Source organism: Helobdella robusta (assembly GCF_000326865.2).
Source record: "Helobdella robusta unplaced genomic scaffold HELROscaffold_1, whole genome shotgun sequence".
In the NCBI taxonomy this organism is placed as follows: domain Eukaryota; kingdom Metazoa; phylum Annelida; class Clitellata; order Rhynchobdellida; family Glossiphoniidae; genus Helobdella; species Helobdella robusta.
Genome location: NW_008703570.1, coordinates 9,700,731 through 9,727,355, shown reverse-complemented (window position 1 = coordinate 9,727,355; position 26,625 = coordinate 9,700,731). Strand labels below are relative to the sequence as shown.

The 26,625-nt window shown below is 32.0% G+C and overlaps 3 protein-coding genes across 3 annotated transcripts in view; 2 read left to right on the top strand and 1 right to left on the bottom strand.

Moving 5' to 3' along the window:
- Positions 1-2,443, top strand: part of HELRODRAFT_159397 (hypothetical protein) — a gene marked incomplete at both ends in the record, with an annotated part of 4,973 nt that extends 2,530 nt beyond the window's left edge. Inside the window, 2 exons of the mRNA XM_009011284.1 lie at positions 1,579-1,580; positions 2,348-2,443. Coding sequence (XP_009009532.1) covers positions 1,579-1,580; positions 2,348-2,443 — 98 coding nt within the window. The remainder of the gene's footprint in view (positions 1-1,578; positions 1,581-2,347) is intronic.
- A 19,300-nt stretch (positions 2,444-21,743) lies between these two features.
- On the bottom strand, positions 21,744-21,971 carry HELRODRAFT_62878 (hypothetical protein; the record flags this gene model as incomplete). Its single annotated transcript, XM_009011283.1, has 1 exon — positions 21,744-21,971. A coding segment is annotated over one exon (228 nt), but the record flags the coding sequence as incomplete, so codon positions are not given.
- Positions 21,972-25,962: 3,991 nt separating this feature from the next.
- HELRODRAFT_159395 (hypothetical protein) overlaps positions 25,963-26,625 on the top strand; it is a gene marked incomplete at both ends in the record, with an annotated part of 2,356 nt that continues 1,693 nt past the window's right edge. The window contains 2 exons of the mRNA XM_009011282.1: positions 25,963-26,348; positions 26,523-26,625. The exon at positions 26,523-26,625 is cut by the window's right edge and continues 136 nt beyond it. Of these exons, the coding sequence (XP_009009530.1) occupies positions 25,963-26,348; positions 26,523-26,625 (489 nt within the window). The remainder of the gene's footprint in view (positions 26,349-26,522) is intronic.

The window sequence follows — 26,625 nt, the reverse complement described above, 5'->3', positions numbered from 1 at the left end:
TGTTCTGTTTGTGTATGCTTGTCTTGTTTGCATATGAAAGCAATTTCAAACGTTTGTATATTTGTTTTGTTTGTATGTAAGCACACAATTTCAAGTATTTGTATGCTAGTTTCGTTTGCATGCCGGCTCTCAGTCCATAAAAAAAACATTCACAATGGCGCGTTTCACAGAGGCACCAAATAATAAAATAAACACGGGCGCAACATACAACTGAATATTCTGAAAAATTATGCTCTTTAAAAACATGAATGTGTTCTGGGTTTTTTTGCAGGAAAATTGTTTATTTATAAATATTTTTAATTTTTTTCTGTTTCTGTCAAAACAAACGTTGAAAACTTGTAGACAACTTTATAAACAAAGTAAAATATGAACACATTGAAAACTTTACAATACAAAGTCGATCCGTAACAAACAATTTAAAAACAAATATATGAACAAAGATTCAAACATACATACAAACATACATACAAACATGCGAACATATATAGAAACATACATAGAAACATATATACATACAAATTCCACGCAAACAATACAATTATCTACATATAAACAAACAAGCATATAAATATACATAAAAACAAAATATGCAAAAGTTCAAGCAAAACAAACACTAAGACAAATAAACAAACAGACATTAAAACAAACATACATAAAGCTGCATACAAAGATACAAAAAGACAGGCATACATAAAGATGCATACAAAGATACAATCAGACAGACATACATAAAGATATACACAAAGATATCAAGAGACAGACACACATAAAGATACATGAAGATAGCGTATGTCGCTTGCGCAAGACACTAATCGTTAATTATTGTTATCCGTAACGTAACTGTACCCATGTCCATGATGATGACGATGACGACGATGACGTTTATGATGTTGATGTTGTTGTTGCTGTTGTTGTTTTTTTTGGTGTTTTTGTTGTTGTTATTGTGATTAAGTTACAATAGTAATGTTGTTGTATTATTGGTTAATAAATAGATAAATAGACGGATGAAAAAATGATTGATTGAATGAATGAATAAATGAATTAATAAATGGATGAATGAACGACTGACTAAATGAAAAGGTGAATGAATAAAAAAAAGTTGAGAAGTTGAGCTTAAGCAAAATGAAACAATTGGTCAGTTTTATATTTTCACACATTTTATGTGATATTTTTCTTTTACTTTCAACTTTTCCTCTCTTTCCCTTTTTTTCTCTCTTTCCTTCTTTCTCTCTCTTTCTCTCTCTTTCTCTATTTTATTTGATTGACATCTCAGTAGTTTAATTCTGATTTTAATTGGCATTTTGAATTTATTATTCACATTTTCGAAATAGAATTTCAAATTGAAATTGATGAACTGAAGTTCAACTGCCGATTGCTTTGAGAAGTTTTTTAACAAGGGACAAAATAATTTTGTCACAATAAATGAATAAATAAATAAAAATAAAATAAAATATGTTGGCCATACCTAATAACAAATCATGAAATACAAAAATTCTCGAAACTCTCCTTAATTTTAGATCCCTCAATCGAAACACGCAATTATATCAAAAATGATTTTTTCATTTTTTTTTTACGAAGGCGTAAGAAGACGTAAGCGTGCTGGTAGTTGTTTGCAATGTACACATACACGTACACACACACACACACACACACACACACACGTATGCATACACACGCGAACATACACGCAAACACACGCATACACACGCACATTCATACATACAAGCGAACATTCCTAAATAATTTCTACCCATATAAATTCCTACCCATATAAAAAGACAGACGTTTAAGTAGAAGTCCATAGTTTTTTTTAAATGAAGACAAATTTGTTAACCAACGTTTTTAATAATTTTAATATTATTTATTAATATTAATATAACTTTTAATGTAGCAATTCTTTTTATTATTATTGATGTTATTTTTTATTTTTGTTACTATTGTTGGCAGTATTTTTCAGAATAATATTTACTACGAACAACTGAAGGGTTTTTTTTAAAAATATAATTGTTGGCCTTGGAAGTTTCGATTTAAAGAAGAGAATGAATTATTTTGCGCTACAAAAACATTTCAACTTTTGAAACTGTTGTTTTTTAGCAAAATGATAAATTCAAGAAAAACATTTTAAAAAATTAAATTAAATTTATCGCTTCGGAAAGGGAAAAACTAATGAATGAAAATTCTCTAAAATTTGAAGAAAAAAATTAATGAATGTTATATCCTGTTTGTGATGATGTGTATTGCTTTGTTGCACACACACACACACACACACACACACACACACACACACACTCACACACACACACACACACACACACACACACATTCACGCAAACACAACGTTTGACAGTTTTACATCTCCCAGTTTGACATATGTTATGCAATGGATGCAGTCAATCTTGTTGATATTTTCATACATTTGCAGTTTATCACTTGCCTCAAATGAGCAGCTTATATTAAATTATCGCATTTTATATTTTAAATAAAAGTTTCTCGGATGTTTTTTGCAGTACAAATATGTAGGAAGTTATAAACAGAATAGATGAAAACACAATAAAATTTAAAATGTTCTAAAAAGATACATTTTGTCAGAGCGTGATGAACGTCTCATATATAGATATTCGTGCATTAAGTCTCTCTCTCTCTCTCTCTCTCTCTCTCTCTCTCTCTTTCTTCCTCTCTCTCTCTTCTTTCTTTTTATAATTAGTTATTTAATGAAATAGATTAAAAAATATAGTAAAATATAGTACAGTCTATTAAATGAATTAAAATGTATTTTCAACAGACCAATGGACAATTTTTATACACAAACATGACATGCTTTCTACCACTTAGTTTTGTTTTCTTAGTTAAAGTTTTCACAGTTTTGTTTTTGGCGTTTAGCAAACACACACAAAGATTTGCCAGAAATAACGCATCGTACATACACCCATGATCTTTCAACTTGCTGCTTTGGGTCATTTCCAAAAAATAAGATTCATGCAATGTGGAGTGAAATTAAAGGAAAAAATAAAAATTTAGACGAGCATCTTTGTATCTTTGTTTTTTCAAACAAATGAACACAGACAGTATATCTACATCTAGCAACAACCACACATACCAAACTAAACAACCACACGCTAATACAGGCGTAGGCATGCGGCCCGCGAGGCCTTGTTCGTCAAAATAATAAGGTAGTCAGCCAGACATTATGACCAAAAAAATGCAAAATGTTTGTGATAAACACATTCAAACATAAACTTATAAACATTGCTATACAATTATAAACACATACAGATACTCGCCAAGATAAACATAGTTAAACAAATGTTACATACATGCAAACATACTTACATGTTACACATACAAATATATATGTAATAATAATGGTATACGCAAACAGTTATACAAGTTTTACATACATACATATTTTCAAAAGTTATATACAAACAAGTCATAAAAGGAATCATACGCCATGGAGCCTCTATCATTTTGTCTTCACAAGCAAAACAAAAAATTGAACAAATAAAACAGCAACAAAAATAATAACAGTAACAAAAAACAACAATAATAATGACAACAACAGTAGCAGCAACAACAGTAGCAGCAACAACAACAACAACAGTAGCAGCAACAACAACAGCAATAGAACAGCAAAAACAACAGCAAAACAGCAAACAAAGTAAGCAATTAAAAATTCAAACATAGAAAATAAAATGCACCCATAAACAAACCCACACCATTGTCAGCGGTCGATCACGTGACGCAGCGGCGTTGCCATGACGACGACAATTGCACATTTTTCTGGCGGATTTCGGGTTCCGTACGTATTGTACGTACGTATATATGTATGTGTGTGTGTGTATGTATGTACGTAGATATGTATGTATGTATGTATGTATGTATGTATGTATGTATGTATGTATGTGTGTGTGTATGTATGTATGTATGTATGTATGTATGTATGTATGTATGTATGTATGTATGTATGTATGTATGTATGTATGTATGTATGTATTTATGTTTGTGATGTATGTACGAAAAAATGGCGTCGAGACCGGTCAAAATAAACGAGCTTCTTTATTTTGTTAATAATAATTTAAGTTTAATAGAGGAAGAATCATTTATTAATAATACTAGTGAATTTTATACTAGTGACGATATCGTTCTAGCAATTAAGACATTAAAATGTGAAATAGACTCACTAAAGCTAGATAAAATGGAAAAATTTCCCTCGCGCGGTAATTCAAAACGTGAAAAACTTCTGGAATGCTTGACTTTATTCAGGTATATTAAAAATAACAATTTGTTGGATAAAATAGCATTATTTTGCAGTTCTGATATAAATAAAATACCAAACACGGAAAACTGGCTGAAAATAAATTTCGACTTCGTTAACAAACAAATAAAAGAAATGTTGTTCGCTCAACAAGCTGAGATAAATAAAATGTTTTCATCTTATACTACCGAGTTGGATAATGTTAAAAATAAACTTAACTCTCTTGTTGCAAACAATGTTGGCAAAAAAGTAAACGTTGACTCAGTAATCTCTAACAATGTAAATAACACGTTGCCACCAACTAACCAAAATGCGCCAGGAATTTTGTGGGCGGACGTCGTGTCATCATCCACTCTGGACGAAGCGGCACAACAAACGTCCACGTTTGAACGTCTCATTGGAGGTCAACAACAACGGCGAAACCACTTCAAACAACAACAACGAAAACACGGCAAACATCAAGACAGCTAAAAAACCAACAAAAGTTATTGGCAAAAAAGTTATTGAAGATTGTAAATTGAGGGCAGACAAAAATTTAATTAAAAAATCTGTGTTCTCAATGAGCAACATTAGTAAATGCCATCGAAGAGATGTTGTTGAATTTTTGACGTCAAATGGAATCAATGTCATCACGTGTTATCCTGTTTTGAAAAAAACAAAAATATCGTCGGATAAAAATTTTGACAAAGATGACCAGGAATGAACAATGTTCAGAGTCTGCATCGCTAGCTCAGATGTCGGTAAGATGAAGGATCCTGACATTAGGTTGAAAAACATTATTGTGCGCGTATGGCGCTTCAATCAGACGAAACCTGATGCTAATACTCTGGATGGAAAGTAAAATTTTAAATAACCAACTTTTAAATAATGAAGAACAATTGTTACAAAATTCAATGATGTTTGATGATCCAAAGTCAGTCAATGCTAAATATCAATCTTTCATTTCTGACGAAAGTAATTCAATGCTAAACGTTATTCACTTGAATATAAGAAGTCTAATAAACAAAACTAACGAATTTTATGATTTCTTAATAAATTTTTCCTTCAAATTTGATGTCGTAGCAATAACAGACACCTGGCTGAATAATGACCATGATGTTGAAATAGAGGGTTATTATTTTGTTGGAAAAAATCGATGTGGTAAGCATGGTGGTGGTGTCGGTTTTTATTTGGAAAATAGTTGTTTATTTAAAATTCGAAATGATTTGAATCTTATTGGTTGCAAAGACTTTGAAACATTTTCAATCGAGCTAATTATAAAGATTCAAAAAAAAATTCGATAATGATCGTAACTTACCGACCTCCGTCTCAAGATCCAAAATTTTATATCAATCAATTAGAACAGTTGTTACACGCTGCGAACAATGAAAATAAATTTATCTGTTTATTGGGGGATTTCAACTTCAACTTATTTTCCGTAGAAGAAGACAACAGCACAACTAATTTTTTACATCTCACTTCATGCTACAATTTATCACCGATTATTACAGTTTCAACAAGAACCAGCATTAGAAAACAATCAGTGATAGACAACATTTTGTGAACTGTTTAAAACCTTCAAGACTGAATGGCGTTGTGATGTGCGATCTATCAGGTCACATTCCGATTTTTGCTTCAATTGATGATGGAAATAGAAGCATTGATGTGAAAGATTCAACACAAATGAAATTCTCTTTTCCAACACATCGTCTGCGGAGATTGAATGAACGTTTGCAATTTTCTGACTGGAGTGAAGTTTTTGATTGCATAGATGTTGATATGGGGTTTGAATTGTTCATCAACAGATTTCAATCCTATTTCTATGATGTGTGTCTGATAAAATCAAATAGAAAGAAAAACAAACTCTCAAAACAAAAGCTGTGGTTCACTGCAAAATTTAAAAAATTATTAAAAAAGAAAAAATGTTTATTTAAAATATATCTGAAAAATCCGTCTGAAGATCGACTTTTAAAATTCAAGACTTGTAGTAAACTGTGTACCAACTTAAAGAACAAATTAAAACGTAGATACTACATCAACCAAATCGAGCAAAATATAAACAACAGCAAAAAAACTTGGTCAATAATTAAGGAAGTATCGAATAGATCCAGTAGCCATAAAACGAATTTGCAAGTAACTTCAAATGAACAAATAATTGAAAATCTAGAAAATTTTTTGAATGATTATTTTATCAACATAGCACCAAATCTGCTTAAATCATTTCAAACAAATAATCAATGGAAAAAGTTTCTTGGCAACAAAATACCAAACTCGTTTTTTGGCCTCCACGCATCTGCAGAAGAAATTATTTTCGCAACAAAACTGCTGGCTCCAAAATCATCTAGCGGCTGGGATGACATTCCAACCAAAATAGTCATATCAACGATCCACTCCACAGCCTGGGTTCTCGAGCACATCATCAATCGCTCACTCACAACAGGTATTTTTCCTAGATACTTCAAAACATCTAAAATCATACCGTTACAGAAAGTAAATAATGTTTCTAATTTTTGACGCATCTCATTAGTTCCTGCATTTTCGAAAATAATTGAAAAAATTATGCATAAACGAATAATATCGTTTCTAGAGAAAAATAATATTCTATCATGTTACCAGTTCGGGTTTCGAGAGAAACATTCAACAGAACTGGCAATAATAGAACTCGTAAGGAAAATTGGAAAGCTAGCGGAGAAAAAACAATTCATCGTAGGAACATGTCTAGATCTGTCGAAAGCTTTTGATTGTATTGATCATTCCATCCTGTTGGGTAAGCTTGAACACTATGGCATAAGAGGAACGACTTTGAAATGGTTTGAAAGTTATTTGTCTGAAAAAAGCAGTTTGTCAGCTGGGGAAATAAAAATTCAACATTACAACATAATGGTGTTGGAGTCCCACAAGGAAGTATCTTGGACCACTACTTTTCATCTTGTTTATCAACGATTTGCCAAATGCATCAAACTACTTTGATTATGTTTGCTTTGCAGATGACACCAACATTTTTGTAGCGGAACTAGCATCGATGGTGTTATTGACCGAACAAATGTTGAATTAAAAAACGTCGTCAAATGGTTCAACGACAATAAATTAGCACTGAATACTTCAAAAACCCAAATGATCGTCTTCGGTCCAGTGCAGTGTTTAAACTATAAAGAACTGTTCAAAATTACAATTAACAATCAACAAATAGTCGAGAGCAAAATAGTAAAATTTTTGGGTGTCCTCTTAGATCAAAAACTAACGTTTAAACCCCACGTCAGTCACATTTCAACCAAGTCGGCCAGATCAATAGGAATAATAAATAGGATAAACTTTTATCTCCCAAAAAAATGTTGAAATCTACTTTATAACGCCATCTGTCTGCCCCATGTATCATACTGCAACGTCATTTGGGCCAGCGCTTACCCATCAACTACCATGTCTGTAAAAGTTCTGATGAAAAGAGCAATGAGGATCATCACGCTTTCTCGAAAAGATGCTCACACACCTCAACTGTTCAAATTAACTAATAATTTAGATTTTGATAAATTAAATTTATATTTTACAGCCAATTTTGTACATAAACAACTTTCAAACAAACTTCCTTCTATTTTCAATAATTATTTTATTCGGATAAATAATTCCAAACGTCAATATAATATATTAACAAATAAATCAAAAACATTCATACTTTTTACTCATATCATTTGTAAAGGGCCAAGAATTTGGAATGCTATTTTAAAACATGGTTTTCCATTCAATAAAATTAATGAAGCAAATTTTAAAAATAAATTGAAAATTTATTTGTTGAATAATGACATTGAATGTTAACTGTTGCTGATCGCTAAACGAGCGGATGTATTTGTTCAATTCTTATTTATTTTATTATCTATCGCTTTAAATTTCTAATTATTATATTGATTTCTTGATTGAGGAATTGGTTGATTGCTTTATTGATTGATCTCATTGGAAAAGTCGCATCTAATTTACACACTTGAAAAAATCCACAGACATCAGTATATAGTTTTTATATATTTATTTACTGTGAGATCTACTATTCATGTCGTTCTATATGTTGCTTAAATATATAGATAACTATGTAATGTCTGGATAGATACTAAACATTGTTATATATAAACCGTGAACCATCGTACTAACAACTAACACCTGTTTTGCTAACATAGTTGAGTTCGTTAATTTACTAACAACTAACATCTAACATGCCTCTCATAGATCATTTGGGGAAAAGTTTTATTATTTGCTGAAAAACTTTTGTACGAACTTAGAACATTTCTGTTCAGGTGGCCATACTAGATGAATTTTTTATAAATTCTATTATGGTCATCCTGCTTTCTTTTAATTTTTAATTTTGAGAAGCAAATAAAATTTCGTTTCGTTTCGTTTCGTTTGTGTGCGTGAATGTAGGTGTATGTGTGTGTGTGTGTATGCATGTTTGTTGTATGTGTATTAGTGAACATACTGATGGAGGGGATACACACGCCAAAGTTTTCGTCGCAATCTGTGTTTTTGTTATGTTGTTGCGCCGAATACTATGTCAATATTTTTAATATTTTTCTTTTCAGAGTTTAGCATCTGGTCACATCATCATCATCATCCTTATCACCACCATCATCATCATCATCATCACCACCATCATCATCACCATCCTTATCATCATCATCACCATTATTATTGTTATTATTATTATTGTTATTATTACTATTCTTTTTATTATTATTATTGCATTCAATAGCACCCTGTTGGCATCTTACATGTTTGTTTCTAATGTAAATCTCACCTTTCTTTCTTATTACTGATGTCAGTTCAAAACATTTTTTCACATATATGCAAGCTGTGTAGATATATGTCCATTTAATTTAATTTTTTCCTCAAAATTCCCATCAGGAAATTTATGGCTTCTTTAGACCGCGCTTTGCTTAGCCTGAAAAACAGCATGGTGTGAAGAGAATTTACGTCTGTGTCAAGCTGAATTGTGCATTTGCTTGAGTGTGCTTCTGTGTATGTATGTATGTATGTATGTATGTGTATATATATGTTTGTGTGTGTGTGTGTTTGTGTGTTATGCGTGTTTGTTTGTATGTGCGTATGTTTGTGCCTTTGTATATGTGTGTTGTTTTTGGGTGTAAGTGGTTGTGATGGCAAAATAAAATAAACGAACATAAATAATAAACTAAAAAAACACACACAAACACACGCACAAACAAACAAACAAACATTCACCCACACACAAACAAACACAGAAATATTCACATAAGCACACACACACATACATATCAATACCCCGATACCTTAATACCACAATGTCTGGCAAAGATTAAAAGTCTATGACGTGAGCGGACCTTCAGTTGCGTCACGCCATTTGTAAGCTTTCATTGGTCAGCTTTAATCTCTTCAGAATGAGGAGAATAATTATACATCAGACCACGCTCAGATAAGGACGGAGAGTTAGAATAGAAGAAGAAATAAATAAAAAAATAAATAGGAATTAGCATTGGAAAATAGTAAAAATATTTTGAAAGAGATTGAGATAGACAGAAAAAAACAGTTAACAAAAAATGAGATGGAAAAAGAGGTAGTCACGCATTTTAACGCAATCGCGTCTACACGCACAAACCCACAAACATGCACACAAAAGCATACGCACGCACACGGAAACACGCGCGCAAATCCACACACACATAAACTCATACACAAAGTAGGTGCAAATTCATTTACAAATTGAGCGGATGTGTGGATGCACGCAACTAACGTTTACCTACAGTCTGATGAGTACATACACGCGTTCACAGACATTACCACGACCACACACAACTTCCTCACGCACACGCACGCACATATGTGCAAATATTCACTCACACACATTCACATATAAATCACACTCACTACAGATGTACACACTCACACGCGTCCAAACGTACAAACGTTTTTACAAAATCACACACATTCACAGACATGCGCGCACACACACATTCACACAAAGGCACGTCAATAACATAGATGAATAATTAAAAAAAAACAAGAGAACAAAAAAATAATAATAACCAACAACCAAAAGATAAGAAATAAAAAAAAAGAGCGTGCCGGTACATTAGCTCAGCCAAATTATGAAGTTTAATTCAATTGACGATTGCCTTGAGAAATATTGGCTCAGGTTCTTATTAAATTCCATTTTTAAAACACAACAGCGTACACACTCGGTAAGTTACTTGATCATGAAATTTAATTTCAAAGTTTAGCACGGCTCATTGGAGCGAAACAAAATGCACTGACCACAACCCATTGCAGACGCAAATGTAAGATATGGAAAGAAATTTTCAAATAAATTCAATGTGTGAATGAGATGTTTATTATGGACGTTATTGGTCACCAAAAAAAATCTGATTTGCTGAAATACATGTGCCATATGAATTCAACTACCTTCTCAACGTAACGTAGTGTGCGTACATGAGTTCATGAATATGCATCAACCCATTTGTTTTTGTTGATGGTGCAAGTAAGAAGTCTGGACTGACTCATGCCTGCCTCAGTTTGTCTCTGCAAGGCTGAAATGTAAATTTTGTTGCATTTTTTTATAAAATGAAAAAATTGGAATAATGAAATTTTGGCGGCTGGCGTTTTGAAATATGATCTGCTGCTGTTGTAGTTATGCGAGCTGAAAGAAAAAATGTGTGTTTGTTTAAGTCCCGTGTATGCATGTTAGTATATAAGCTGCAATTAAATCATTGTTGAAGGTTATAATATTTGATTATTATTCGTTCATTCATTCATTCATTATTAATTGTGTTTCAACTCAGACAAGATTCAAATATAACAAATAACTAAGCATTTTCAAAATCATTATGATAAAATTAATTTAAATTTTTGATTATTTCAACTTTTCAATTAGTGCTAATAAAGGTTTATTTAAAAATAATGTTTGAAATTCCTTAGTTAAATAAATAAACACGTACGTAAATAAATGAATATATGTACACATTTATTTATGTAAGTGTGTGTGTGTGTTGTGTGTGTGTGTTGTGTGTGTGTGTGTGTAGTATACATGCATTCCCAGACAAAGTCTATGCATTTTTTTTTTTGTTTAAAAGAAGTTTTTGAACTTTAAAATTATTTTGTAATTTTATATCAACAGACTTTTGGTTCATCGATTTGAAAACTATTGTTAGAAAATTCCAAAATTCCGAAATTTTTGAATATAAACAATTTGTACGTTTTAAAATAATTTGCAACTTATATTTCCAAAATACTGAACAAAAGAAAAAAATGTTCATTTATTTTTTTTTATTTCTATAAAATTTTTAAAAAGTTTCATCCAACTGAGAAAAACAATTATGCAAATATTAAATGATGAACAAACTCAAGAGAAGCATTCGACTTTTTAACTCTCAATACTATAGCAGCACACACACACGCGTGCGCGCATGCACGCACACACACACATACACGCACACGCACGCACACACACACAAACATATATAATTATTTTTTCCACTTTTTCCAAACCAGGCGCCATCCACATGATGAGATAACGTCATAATTACCGTGAAGTGACGGTACAGTGTTACACGTGTACCTACATATACAGAACAGTTGTTCTAAATTTTTTTCAACAATTTTTCCACTCTACATTTCTTCATTTTTATTTTTGCATACGGGTTAATTCCACCGCATTTGATGTACATTTAAAAATAATCATAACGAATTATAATAATAGATGTAACGCACATAACAAATTTTTTAAAAACATTTATAAACACATCATACTCATACGAAAATGATTTCAAGTGAGCTTTTTCAAATCTACATACCTACTAAAACTTTTTAAAATTAATTGGAGTTGGCGAATGATCATAGTTCTAAGCTGTGCAGTTGAACTGACACAAATGTATAATGGTTCAGATTAGTATAGATTTGTTGAGAATATTTGGTGTTAGGCTGCATGAACATGGAGATTTTAAAATACTCGTTGACATTATTTAGCTCTTAGCTCATCCATCCATCCTCTTCATCCATCATTTTCATGTTAAATATTAAAAAACCAAATATTTAAGCATTTTATTCTTCTAAATAATAAAATTGCAAAATATATTTAACTCATCTAATAAATTATTGGAGACATTGCTCTCAACTGCAACTCAAAATTATTATAAGGTAGAGAATTTTGTGTTTGTATTGGGGTGCGTTCTTCAAAACTGGCTGGCAACTAACTGATGCTGTCTTCACTTATCATTAGCAGTGTTACTCGGTCAATTTACATTTCACCTTCTTCGAAAGTCCAACAACGGCAACTAAACAGTGGAACCCATAATTCAATTTTGATAAGTACAACCAACTGAGCAATTTCGAATCGACAATGTAACGTGACGTAATAATTATATGAACTGAACAGGAACTAAATTAAAATTAACATTTCAAAAGTTGTCACTGAAAATAAGATACAAAACATTCCATTTTAGTTATGTTTAAAAGTATATGAGAAGGAAGAATAATAGCTTTTAATTTAACACCTTCAATGAACAAACAGGCGGATACCTGGATGAATGAACCCCCATCAAAAGCCATCACACTGCATTGTTCACTTGAGTTACTGATTTACCGGCACAGGTTTATCGGCTCATATTTCACTTTTGTAAGCATTCATTCCCAAATGTTAGAAAATTATATTTTAACAAAGTTTTCAAGAACGCTTTTTTAACACATGCGATGGTTAAATAACAGCTATGGTCAATGCATTCGATGAATCAGTGCGATATGTCCCATGCATTCAGTCAAAAATGTACGCTAACCTGAATTGCATGCACTGTTCAAAGTGTGATGTGATAAGGCCGAACACTTAATGAAATACTATCCCAACAACCTGGAACGATATTTGCAAACATCAGAGCCTTTTTTAGATTACTTCAGATTCTGTAAAACGTGAAAATTTTGTTTCAGCAACTAATTTTTTAAACTTGCATGTTTTAGAGAGGCAGCAAAGACATACCACATCATAATTTATTTGTCCACAAAAATTCTAAGACATTACCGAAAGGAATTTTTTAACAACGACATTTTCAATGTTTAATTCAATTTTTACTTTTAGAGGTTTTTATAAAAATTTGAATAAATTGAATAAATTTATTGGTCACATGTGAGAGTATAAATATTGAGAACCAAAAAGGCATGCAAAACACATTTGCATGCATTCAGACGTTTCCGTAGAACCAAATTTCATACACGTATTGTATTATATATTGCATAATGTTCTTCATATATAAAAAAATAAGAAACCAGGCATAAAGAAGGAAGGTAGAAAGATAAAGTTTGACATAGCACAACAAAATAACATTAGGTTCGACCGGTTGTTCGGTCGGTATGCCTGTGATTCGATTCCGACACGCACAAATATCGTGAATACATTGTCGACATGGGTGACGTTTTTTATGACGGGCGATTCAATTAGGGTCGTTAGAATTACTGTTGTTGCTGATGCTGTTATTAGTGTTGTTGTTGTTATTATTGTTATTGTTGATGTCTTCTATTTTTGATTTTATGATTTTGTGGTGATATGAATGCACTGCACTTACTCGTTGTAATGCTGTAACTGAAAAGTTTATGAAAGGGACCGAAAATTTGCTGTTCTTTTATGTGGGAAACGATGACATCTTAATTCCACCATCTTCATTTCTCTCATCTCCTCATCACCGCCAATCACGTTCTCGCAATAAATTGAACAAATGCACGTTCGCACATATTGAAAAACGTAAACTCACACACACACACACACAAATGTACTCAAACACACATACACACACACACACAAACACAAACACACACACATACATACATACATACGTACACACACATATATATACACGAAAGTATATGATGACACACATTTAGACAACAGAAAGAACAGCCTTTTCGTCCCGGCATGTCTTGATAGAAGCCAGAAGGTTCAGCGCAACGCTAATGCAACAATCACACGCACATACACAAAGACATATACACATATTCAAACATACAGACACACATATAGACACAAAATCAAAACGATGCAGAAATATAAAGACACACACACACAAATAAATTTGCTTAGATACTCGCAACGAACAATCAAGTAATTATGTCCATGCATAAATAAATAAATATATATATATATATATGTATATGTTGGTACCTGGATAAAATAAAACTTACGAATAATCGTGTTGATGCAAGTATTACACTGCTTGTTAGTGCTTACGTGAATACTTATGAGCCTCTTGTCATCATTTATCTTAATCATGTTGTAGTAATATTATTAGTTGTAACCGCAGTGTGCATAATTGCATGCCTTCTTCTCCTTTAACATGTTTGAAATTCCACGTGTTCATCTGTTTATGTGGTTATTTCCAAAATTTCAATAGCACTACCACACGCTCAATCCAGATTGCCAAACTTTAAAAAGATTTTGTAACAAAACGGACCGCAGTGTGTTTGTTACATTTCAAAATAAAACTACATTTGGCTGATGACTTGTTGTAGATTTTGACGGTTCTACTTAACACATCAGCTGTTTGGACTACGTTAAAATTCTTTAAAAAATACATCAAGTGTGTGTGGTGTGTGTGTGTGTAAGTGTGAGTCTTAGTCTGTATGTTTGTGTGTATGTGTATTTTTTCTTTTGTCTTTTTCACTTTATACTGTTGAATTATGGGCAACAAAAATAAAAGAAATGTTTTTGGAATACAAAAAAAATGGAGCTGAACGATTGAAAATGAAAAAAGTTACAAAAATATTGTCAACATGGAAACGCAGACGAAAAGATGAAAAACAAGAAATCCAACAAGCGATATGTCGTCTCATCTTTAGTAGCAGTACTACTATTACTACTATTAGCAGTAGTACTGCTAATACGGCTAGTAGTAATAGTAGTGATGGTAGTAAGGATGATAATAATAATAGTAAGGCATTAGTGGTAGTAGCTGTAGTAGTAGTAGAAGTTGTACTAGTAGTAGCAGTAGTAATAGCAACAATAATAATAGTAGTAGTGGTAGTAGGAGCAGTAGTAGTAATAGTAGTAGTTGTTGTAGCAGTAATAGTAGTAGTAGTGATGGGGGTAGTACTACTACTACTACTACTGGTAGTAGTAGAGTAGTGATAGTAGTAGTAATAGTAATAGCAGTAATAGTAGTATATATATATATATATATGTGTGTGTGTGTGTGTGTGTGTGAATGTGTAGTTATTATACATAAATAATTTACACGCATTTGTATCGTAACGGCCGTGTAGACGTTGAAAAGAAAAGTAAGTCAAAAATGATTTAGTGCCTGATTAGTAAGTATCGAACAACCAGATACGATAAAAATTATTGTCATTCTTTTTTTCTTTTGATCTTTTCAACCGTCTGTCGCCATCTTCATCATCGTCGTTTTCGTCATCATTCTCATCATCATCATTATCATTACCATCGTCATCATTATCGTCATCATCATCATCGTCATTAACTCCTTTTTATCATCATTTACTCATTTTTATTTTCATTATCGTCGTCATCTTCATTTTCAACATCGTCACCGTCGTTTTTCGGTGTTGTGATGGAAAGCTGTTTTCGACTTATTAAAAATTTTAATTATAATGATAATGACAATTATTATTTTAATGATATTGATTGCTATGAGGTGTTAAACTATGAGGTATTATGATGATGAGGAGGACGATGTTGATGATGAGAATGACGACGATGACGAGAATGACGATGGCAATGATAAAAAGGAATTCATTAATAATTCATACCACAAGGCAACACAAGAACTTTCTATTTCTTTCTCTCTTTTATTCTCTCTATTTTTCTTTCTCTCTCTTTCTCTCTTTCTGCCATTTTCTCTATCCTATCCTTCCTTCTTTCTTTGTTTCCTTTCTCTATGTTAATAGACATAATTATTATTATTGTTATTATTATATTATTATTTTGATTATTAAATTTATTATTCATCTATTGTTCATTGTGGCCAGAGTATGTTTTTTAATCTCATTTGGTAGTATCTGCAGTGTGATGAAAGTCTCTGTCTGTCGTTCCAGCCCGAAGCGAAATTTCTAAAATTGATGACATTGTATTGCCTAATCACTGGCGGACAGTTTCGCAAGTGTTTTTGATAGTTTTTATTTTGTTAGATGTCCCATAATTCCACCGACAGATAGGTGCTTTTAAAATTGTTTAAAATGATTACAACGGATAACAAATGAGATTCAGGAAAAGGAAGATTTATTTTGAATTGATTTCATTAATATCTTAACTGAATAAATATAATAATTTATTTTCCGCCATTTTCAAATTGTTGAACAACTCTGACAACCTAATTAATTAGTTTTGACAAAAACAGCAATAGCATCAAAAAACATCACCAAATTTACCACCGCCAACAACAATATCACCATAAACATTAGCACCACTTCTAGTAAATCTTCCAATATATTTCACTCATCTTTGATCACCAAAAGCCCATGTTGAGGTACCAGTTGCTGGATCTATAATTCTACTTAAACTATGTAGATTTTGCCTATACCGAATATCTATAATTAACATTAACATTAGCACCATCATTAAAATCATCAGCAGCACCATATCATCAACAACAGGTGCCATGTACTTCGCCATAGCGGTCATTTTGTTTTACGGAATCAGTATCGCCATGCTGGTTGCCGCCTCCACGCTCAAGAGGAGCAGAACTGACTACGAATTGAAAGGTTGATTGATGTTTATGGGGTTTGCCATTTGCAACTTTTTGCAACAAGTTTTTTTTAAATTGCTTTGAAATAAAAATCTTTATTTCTGTGACTGAATGGTTTCTCAAGTCAGCAAAATGTTTTTAACGCACTTTGTCTTACGTTACGTAATTGTTGTGTCTGCCGAACAAAATATTAATAGGATAGTTGCGTTTGTTTATTAAAAATTTTTAATTGTTTTGTATTTAAATGACAAATTTTGATGTAGGGTTCCTAAGAAGCTACGCCCGCATTGAAGAAGAGAGGCGAACACGTGAGAAGCAGCTGGTTAGGTCCGTACTGCAACAACGAAATCTCCTCCATTTCCTGCCCGGATACAGTCTTGCCAACAATCCATCAAATTTTTTCTCCAAAATTGCCCGAAACGGGTCGGTTAGACGAGCATCACGAGCAAGCATTTCATCGACCGTTGCGAATTCCAAAAAGTCATCAATCGACAAATCTTCGTTGCTCGAAGTTATAACGGAAGAAAGAAGGAGAGCAAGCTTTCCCGACAAACGTGTAACGACATCTGTAGTGGAAAATTATTTGGGACCGGAGGTTAAAACTTTCCACAAAGCAGTGTCCTGTGCAGAAGTAGTTGCTGCAGGCGTCAGTAAGATGGCGAAATTGGACGCGGTGGTTATCTACAACAGGAACGTTCGAGGAGCTCGAGCGAGTTACGGGACGTCTACTGTTAATCACAAAGATGAAATTTATAGGAATCGATTGTTGAACAGGTCGAAGCGAAGAGGAGATTTTGTGGCAAATATGCCGACGGTATTTTCAAGCGATGCCGAATCACCAGGTGTAAATACCAACATTACCGTGCAAATACCCGACATAGGTATTATACCGACATCGACAACCACCATCAACTCATCGCCACCTTCAACACCCTTTCTTGATGAAACAAATTCAACAAATATTCAAAATGTTGCTAAGAAGGAAATTGCTCATCAAGCACAGCAACAATCCCAGCAATTGTTGGCACTGTCGCAACCGCAGCAACAAAAGCAACAACCGCAGCAGCCACAACAACAAAACCAACAAAATAAGCAACATCAAAAGCAGCCGCAACAATCAAAAACTGACAATAAACTGCCAAATATTATTCAACAGTTCACAGTTTCACAATCTACCAGCCAGCAACAAATTCAGTCGCAACAATCCAAGCAGCAACCTCCTCAACAATCAAAACAACAAACACAACAGTTGAAGCAACCACAAAATCAACGTATAAGCAGCAATAACAACAACAACAAACTTTTTCAACAACACCATCAAAACGCAATTAGCAAGAAACAACAACAGCAACAACAAAAACAACATAAACAAACCTCTAAAGTTCATCCGAACTTACCAACGGTCACGGTCGAGTTATTTGATGACGATCAGTTAGATTCGAAAACCGTTGCTGACTCCATGTTACAGCCATACGATTCAAAAATACAGCCAATGATGACGTCTAAACATTTGAATGATTTTGAAGACGTATCCACTGTTGCCAATAAAAGATTACTCTTCGGTCAAAACAAGTTCGTACCAAGGACAAATTCCGACCTCTGTTTGAAGAAAATCATCTCAAATAAACACTCATGTTGATTTACACTGAACAAACGTAAAAGTTTCATTTATAATTGTGAGAATAAACAGTTGTTGAATATTTGAAAAATAATATACAGAGTTTGTAAAAAAATAAATTAATATAATAATAAATTTATTTACTGAGATTATTATCATTATTATTATTATTAATTTTAATTTTATATAAAATTTTTTTCATAATGTGTAAAACAACGTACGAATGAAACAATTAGGCATGTTGTTACATGATGTCCAGGAACATTTTAAAATATGCGCAACTCCTAGCAATGCCGCTTTTGAAGAGCTAGGAACCTTCTCGAATGCACCTACTACTTACTACCAAAGTTCTAATCTCCCACATCCTACTAATTTTTAGATCTTTAAAATTTTCTATTTTTAACCTTTGTTGCTACCACATTCAAATCAGCTAATGGACATTGTCTGGTGTTTTCATCGTAAAAGACATTTTCGGGGTTTATTGGTGCTAAAATTCTGCAGATGTTTGTACGATTTTACTAAAAGATGCTTTAAAAATTCTCAGTGTGTTTTGTGTATCTGACTATTTTTTGGTATGATTTAAATATTCTTTCCAAGTCAAAATGCTACAACTAATTGACTTTACTGGTGTTCATAGGCAGAAGATAATATCTTGCCTTTAAAAGTTGTCTTTATTTTTGGTATTTAATTCACTTTTCAATATTCTTTTTTGTCGGAAATTTTTTTTACTCAATTAAGCATTCCTTGATTGTGTGTGTGTTAGTGTGTGTGTGTTAGTGTGTGTGTGTTAGTGTGTGTATGTGAGCATAATTACACACACGCATATGATTGAATACGCATTGAAAAACATATATAAGACAGACTAGTCACATATCATTTATTGAATTAATCTTTATCTCATTTTTTTTCGCAATCAGAGACGAGCTAATTTATTTAATATAATTACGTTATCTCCACCGAGCAGTGGTATTATACATTAATACAATTTGTTATCATTTATATTTAATTATATATTTTACTGAAAATTTAGTACTACAAATTGTAATATATCATTATTATAAACATAAATACAATTAAAATGACAAAATTTTTTTTTAAAATTAACATTTTCACCATGCATCAATATTTCGTTCGCAAATTTTTATTTTGTTTCAGTATTTTTATTTAGAGAAATGGACAAAGAGACTGCCTGTATTTTTTTTCATGAGAATAAAAAAAATAATAAAATTGATAAGATGATAATAATAGTGATAATAATAATTACCTTTAATGTTGTTATTACCAACGTCATCATCACATGCAAAGTTTGTGATGTCACATCATGTGATGCTTTTTTTTTAAATGTTTTGAAGTGTATATAAAAATTTTCACATTTACTGTATGCAAAATTGCGACACACAACACACAAACTCACACACACACCACACACACACGCACACACACACAAATGTTTTATTTGTAAATAGCTTCAGAAATATATATATGCTGGTAAAAGACCATAATTAATGCAGTAATTTATAAAATGTGCCAAATTTCTGGCGTTGGATAATTTTTTTCATCACATTTCTCAATAAACATAACGCCGAAGAAATAAAACATATTAACAAAGTAATTAGCTGGAACAAATAAGAGACATATCAATTAATAAAGAAGACAGTAAAATTAACAAAATCACTGATAACAATGAATGCAAATCACAAGAACAAAAAGAACAAAGGCCTGGGTTATACAAATTCCCTACATAAACTGCAACAAATACTAAGTTAAACAAATTCTCTTTGTTAACTGCAACAAGTGCTGAAGATGATTGAAATATCGAAATAGGTCCTAAACACTCGAGAATGGTTTGAAAAACTGTGCATCAGGGGTTGGCAAAGTTTTTGCTGTGAAGACCACATTGAGAACTATTTACCTTTGAAGGGCCGCATATGTACTTAAATAGCAAATTTTTTAGACCCAGAAAAATTTTTTTTTTTTAAATTTGTGGCTTCTTTTTTTGTTCATAATGTCTGGATGACGACCCTTTTTTTGACGAACAAGGCCACGCGGGCCACATAAAACAGCTTTGCGGGCCGTAGTTTTCCCACCCCTGCTGAATACTATTCTAACTTTAATAAAATAAAAAATGACGACAAGAATATGGTAAGAAATATTGAGAAATGTAATAAAAATCTATCCAACGCTAGAAATTTGGTAGATTTTTTAAATTACTGATATATATATATATATATATATATATATATATATCAACTCCCATAGATCATATATATATTCGATGTATATAGATATTCATGATAAATATTTATGGAAAATTAAAATTTTTTTCCAGTTTAGGGCCGCTGCAACCTACTGGACAAAAGTGACAGAGCACCGGGGTGACTAAGTTTAGATGATGGCTATTTTTTTTTAGTAATAGACAGTATTTTTCCAAATAATTTAAAAATTGAAATTGTAAAGTATATAAATTATTGTTAATCTATTTTTTATTAAAAATAATATTCAATCGAATTTGAAAATTGGAAAACAGTTAAATTATTATGTAATATGTATCTAATTTATTTATCTGGTAGATAGAGACCGGTAGGTTATTTTAAAAAATCTATGTATATATACATATATTAAATATTTTGGTGCTTCTTTGCTAGTTTCGCTTCATAATTGTTGTCAATTAATTATAATATTTATTCTAATAACAAATAAATAATCAAGATAACACACACACACACACACACACACACACACATCAAACACACAAACACACACAATATAAAAATATACAAAAATATAGAGGTATGAAAGATGTATGTATGTTTGTATACATACGCGTATAAACAGTAAAAGATTGTCATCGTCTGCTTTTATGTCAACAATTTTTTCTGTAAAAATTTTTTACTGAAACATTATGGTTTATACGTATAGGGAAAATTTTTTTGATGGATATTGATTTTTTTAATAAATTATTTCTATTTATTTTTTTATTTTGCAGTTTGATGAATTTACTGAAGGAAAGACCTAAATTTCAATTTAAGATCTGTTACATTTGCATCTGATGTGCTTTTAAAAAGTCGCATTAATATAATATAATCTAAAAAAATTTTTTTCTCTTGTATTTTATTCTCTTAAAAGTTATCTTGACTGACAGGTGAAAAGTTCAAGAAATTTCTGCGTGTGTGGTGACTATGTGCACATATCTACGTTATCAAATGGCATTTGTGTGTTTGTCTGTCCATGACCATAGGGACCATACACACGCCGCATACTCTATCTTTGACCTGACTAAAGATTTAGAAAGTGTAACAAAAGAATCTCTAAATAAATTTTTGAAGTGCCTATTAATCAAGCCTAAAATTGAGTTAAATTTATTTATTGTTGTATAAACATGTTTATGAAATTTCATTTCAAATTCAAACAAAACATCTAAATTTTTAACAACATCCAGATTATCCAGAGCCAAACAGTTAATTTTATAAGATGTATTAACAAAGGAAGCCCCCTATCTACTTTGAAACGATAAAATGTGTGGGTGCTTGTTTGCGTGTGTACTTGTATGATTGTTTGTATGGTGGTTTCTTAGTATAGGTGTCTTTGTATTTCTACTTGATTTTACATTTATTTCGATTTATTTGCTACAATGTTTAAAATTCTTCTTATGTCACGTGTGTGTGTATGTGTGTGTGTGTGTGTGTGTGTGTATGTGTGATGTATAAACTTGTGTTTTTTTGCTCATCTTTCTTTTTTACTTATTGATGAACGTATGCGTGGTTATTTATTTCATCTGCACCAATTCGAATCAGCTGAATATATGCGAATGCCTGTCAGTATGTGTGCGTGTGCTTGTTTGTCTGTGTGTATGTGTATCTGTGAAGATGTATACGTCTTTCACCGTATTACCCGAACACCAAAAACTAATTAATCAGTAAAATTTTTAAGTTTTAAATTAATTGCTCCATTTTTATCGTCAACGACTTTGAAGAAAACAAATTATAGCCATTGTCAAATAAACGGTTCTGAAAACAATTTTACAGAAATATAATTAATTACGAATAAAATTCATGACAAGACGTTGAAGGATTTAAAGAAAGATATTAACAACAAACATCGCGAGATAATTTATGATAGAAATACACTAATGCCTGACAAGTTTGCTCATATATATGTAGTGCCGAGTTGTTTGAATAAATTTCCTTCCAGTAAGGACGAACGTCGCATGTACGATGTAACGCATTTGTGCTGATCTTCTATTTAATATGTACAGCGTCTAATGAAGATATGTGGTTCAAAATGCATGGTACAATAATTTAATCGCAGGTGGTGGCTACCAATTTTTATACAACAGTCCCGTTCTGCTTTACTCTGCTCTTATTATTTTCATCATAATTTTTTCATTATTATCATAATTTCATCATCACCTCACCATCATCATCTCACCAACATCATCGTCATCATTAATATTTGTACTCATCATCATCATCACCATTATCACCATCGTCATCATCACCATTATCATCATTGTCGTTGTTGCATTGACATCGTTAAATTTAAAAATTTAATACATGTTAATAATTTGATCAGCACTGCTTCATTTTAAAACATCTCTTTATTTTTTTGCCAAACTTTAGCTTGCAACATACCATCCAAACAATAAAATATTGAAAAAAAAACAATTTTAATATTTTTGAAACCAAGAAATACAATATCTGACGTTAAAGTGGAAAAAAAGATTCCTGTGCTGCTTCACGGCCATCTATACATCTGACTAATTTTAACGATAGAGATTCATGATGCCGCTAATTACGTAGACATATGATCAAATGTTGGAAAATAACACTTGTACGTAAACCTTACAATTACTTATGATGTTTCCATGCAATGAAAAACAGTTAACAAAATGTAAGCCCTTTATGAAGAGTTCAGCGATAAATTATATTACTGAACTAAGTTTTATATATTTTTTCAAAAAAGGTCGTTAAAATGACAACTATTCAACAAAGTGATCAACCAAACATTCAACCAACTACTCAAACAGCTGGTCAACCATAAAAACAACCAAACGCGTCAATCACATAACTCAAAAGAAATGACCAAAATCACGACCAACCAAAATCCTTACCAGCAAATTAACGTAATAACTTTCAATTTTGAAAGCCTATAAACCCGTCATAAAACTGCCATTAAAAGTTCGGTAAGTGAGATAAAAATAAAAACAATCAGCCGAAGAGTTTCATGGTTCGAAAATGACCCCTTAACAGCGATAAATTATCGAACGCCATCCATCAGCCTCTCCATAAAACGCCCCACCTACCTGCTTGATCATAAAATTCTTTAAACGATTGCCAACAGCACGTACATACATCCGCAAATAATAATCATAAGCAAGCATATTTACATATAAAGATATCGAAAATGTATCAATTTTTTTAATTTTTTCAGTCAAAATGAACGATTGAACCGCAACTTATTTTTCATTTTATTTGATTCCTACTAAATGCAACTTATACTTTCAACATTCAAAATTTCCATCGTTTGATACCTTATATGTTACTTTCCTGCGCTTATCATGGTTTAATTTACAGAATAAATAAAAAATTTCTTAAGAGAAGGTGTGATGGTTGATTGCTGAGTCAGTCCCATTATAGGATAATTCCAAACATTTCCATTTACGTCAGCTATCCCCATTTTCCACTTTTTTCCATGTTGTAATCATCATCGTCGTCAACAACAACAGCATCATCATCATCATCATCATCATCGTCATCAACGTCACCAACAACAACAACATCTTCATCATCATCATTATATTTATTACACTCAGTGTTATCGTTTTAATTACTTTGGCGTTATTATAGTATTACATTTTAATCATTAACATAATCACAATGTTTGCACGCACACGCACGCACACGCAAACACACACGCTCGCACACACGAACTCACATGCAGTGATGTTTATTTGAAATGTACACGTATAGATGATGAAAAAAATCACATAAATAAATGAATGAATAAGCACACATGTGCCCAGTGCGACATACGCACAATGCGAGTGAAGATGTTTTTCTGAATCACATAACACGTCAAAATATCCTGAAACATAATAATCTATCGTTAATTGCCTCTGCTATACTACCAGCTCAGCTTGCTTACTTTCTACTTTCTTTAGCTGTAAGGAAGAACTTTTTATCTTAATTAGTTATCAATAAAAGCAAACGCACATACACTCACACACCACACGCGCACACATACACACACACACACACATATACCACACACACACACACGCACACACATATATATATATTTATATGTGTGTGTGTGTGAGTGAGTGTCTGATATATATATATATATATATAACATACAATGTAATATATTTATTAAATAATTTACGTAGATAGCAAGCAGTCTTTTAAAATTGGTAAGAAGTGAATGTGATGTGTTGTTTAAATTGTTTCACCAAGCGGCTCAATTGTTAAACAAATTATTTGTTTGTTGCTTACTTGAAATTCTGGTTTTAAAATTGGATCGAATCAGAAGTAAGCTTTGAGGTTTTGTTAATTTAATATTAATTCATTTGCATTTTGTCATTAATTATTTTCTGTTACATGTGTCAAATTTGACATGACATTCAACTCTACAATAGAATCATGATTTTATTTTAATAAATTAGTTTTAGTAGACAAACTTTGGTAAATCGTCAATGATAGTGATTAGGTATTGGTTGTTGTTATCATTTTTATCGGAATTACTCGCATTTTGTTTGACAGCGCGTTTCAAAACTTTTCCTACGTTCGAAAGGGTGATTACAATTACTAAATTGTTGTTTGTGATTAGTTTTTTTATGGTAATAATTTTTTGAGTGAAATGTTTGTTGATGAATGAACGATTTATAGGAATGTCATTCGTAGAGCGAACATTCGAGTTCATATACATACACATACATACATGTGCATACATTCTTTCTGACCATCCCCGTCTTATTAGTTATTAAGATTCGCTAAAAATTGTATACGGAAGTTAACATGAAAAAATTACATAGCCTAACGATTTTGAATGTGTACATGACACATTGTGTGTATTACTACTACTGTGTAGCACCTTAGAATTGAACTAAATTCTGACCAATAGGAGGAGAGGATGTCAGTCCACGAAGTTGTTCATCACGGTTGGCTCATTAAATCACCACAAAACGCTGGGGAAGATGGAGGTGCTGCGACAATTTTTAAAAAGGTTTTTTATCGCGGGTCGTTTTGCCGCGTTTTTTAAATGTAGGCCTTTAAATTTTAGGTTATGAAATTTAAAAACATGTGTACAATCATTTAAAAATCATTTGATTTTAACTTAGTTTTCTTTTAGCATTATTGCAAAAATATATTTTTTTAATGGTATTTGCAACTAAATTTTAATTTAATTTTTCTAACTTGATGAAACAAATTTACAAGAAATGGAAGCAGAGATACTTTGTTCTAACTTACATAGCTCCTCTCCAAAGTCATACATTGAAGAATGAAAAGCATAAAAACAAAAAGGACAAAAACCATCAGAACAACAACTTTTCTGATGCTGCATCATCCGTGGTTTCCATGAACCCTACAAAATCAGCTGACATGGACTTCAACAACAACCAGCCCAACAATAACTTGTCATCGTACGACTTACTCACACACAAAAACAAAAAGAACACTTTGAATTTAAATTTCAACAGCAGTAGCAGTTATGAACTCAATGATGGTACGCAGAATATTGGTAGGGCATATTCGGTCGGAAATGTCAACAAAATAAGTGGAAAATCCGAAATAACGAACCACAGGTGCAAACAACAAATATTAATTAGGATTGTTTCGCAACATTTTATAATTGTATTTAAAGTTTTCTTTTTGCAACTGTTTTGTTTTTGTTTTTTTATTTCTGCCAAAGTAATTATTTTTGTTCGTTAAAACAATGCTAATGAATAAATGACTAAAAATGAAATTTTCGAAACCAGAGCTGAACTGACATACTATGCCGACGAACTTATGACAAAAAAGCTGGGTAGCGTCGACTTGGAAAACTGTGAGGAGGTTCTCAGTCATTTGAAGTCCAACACT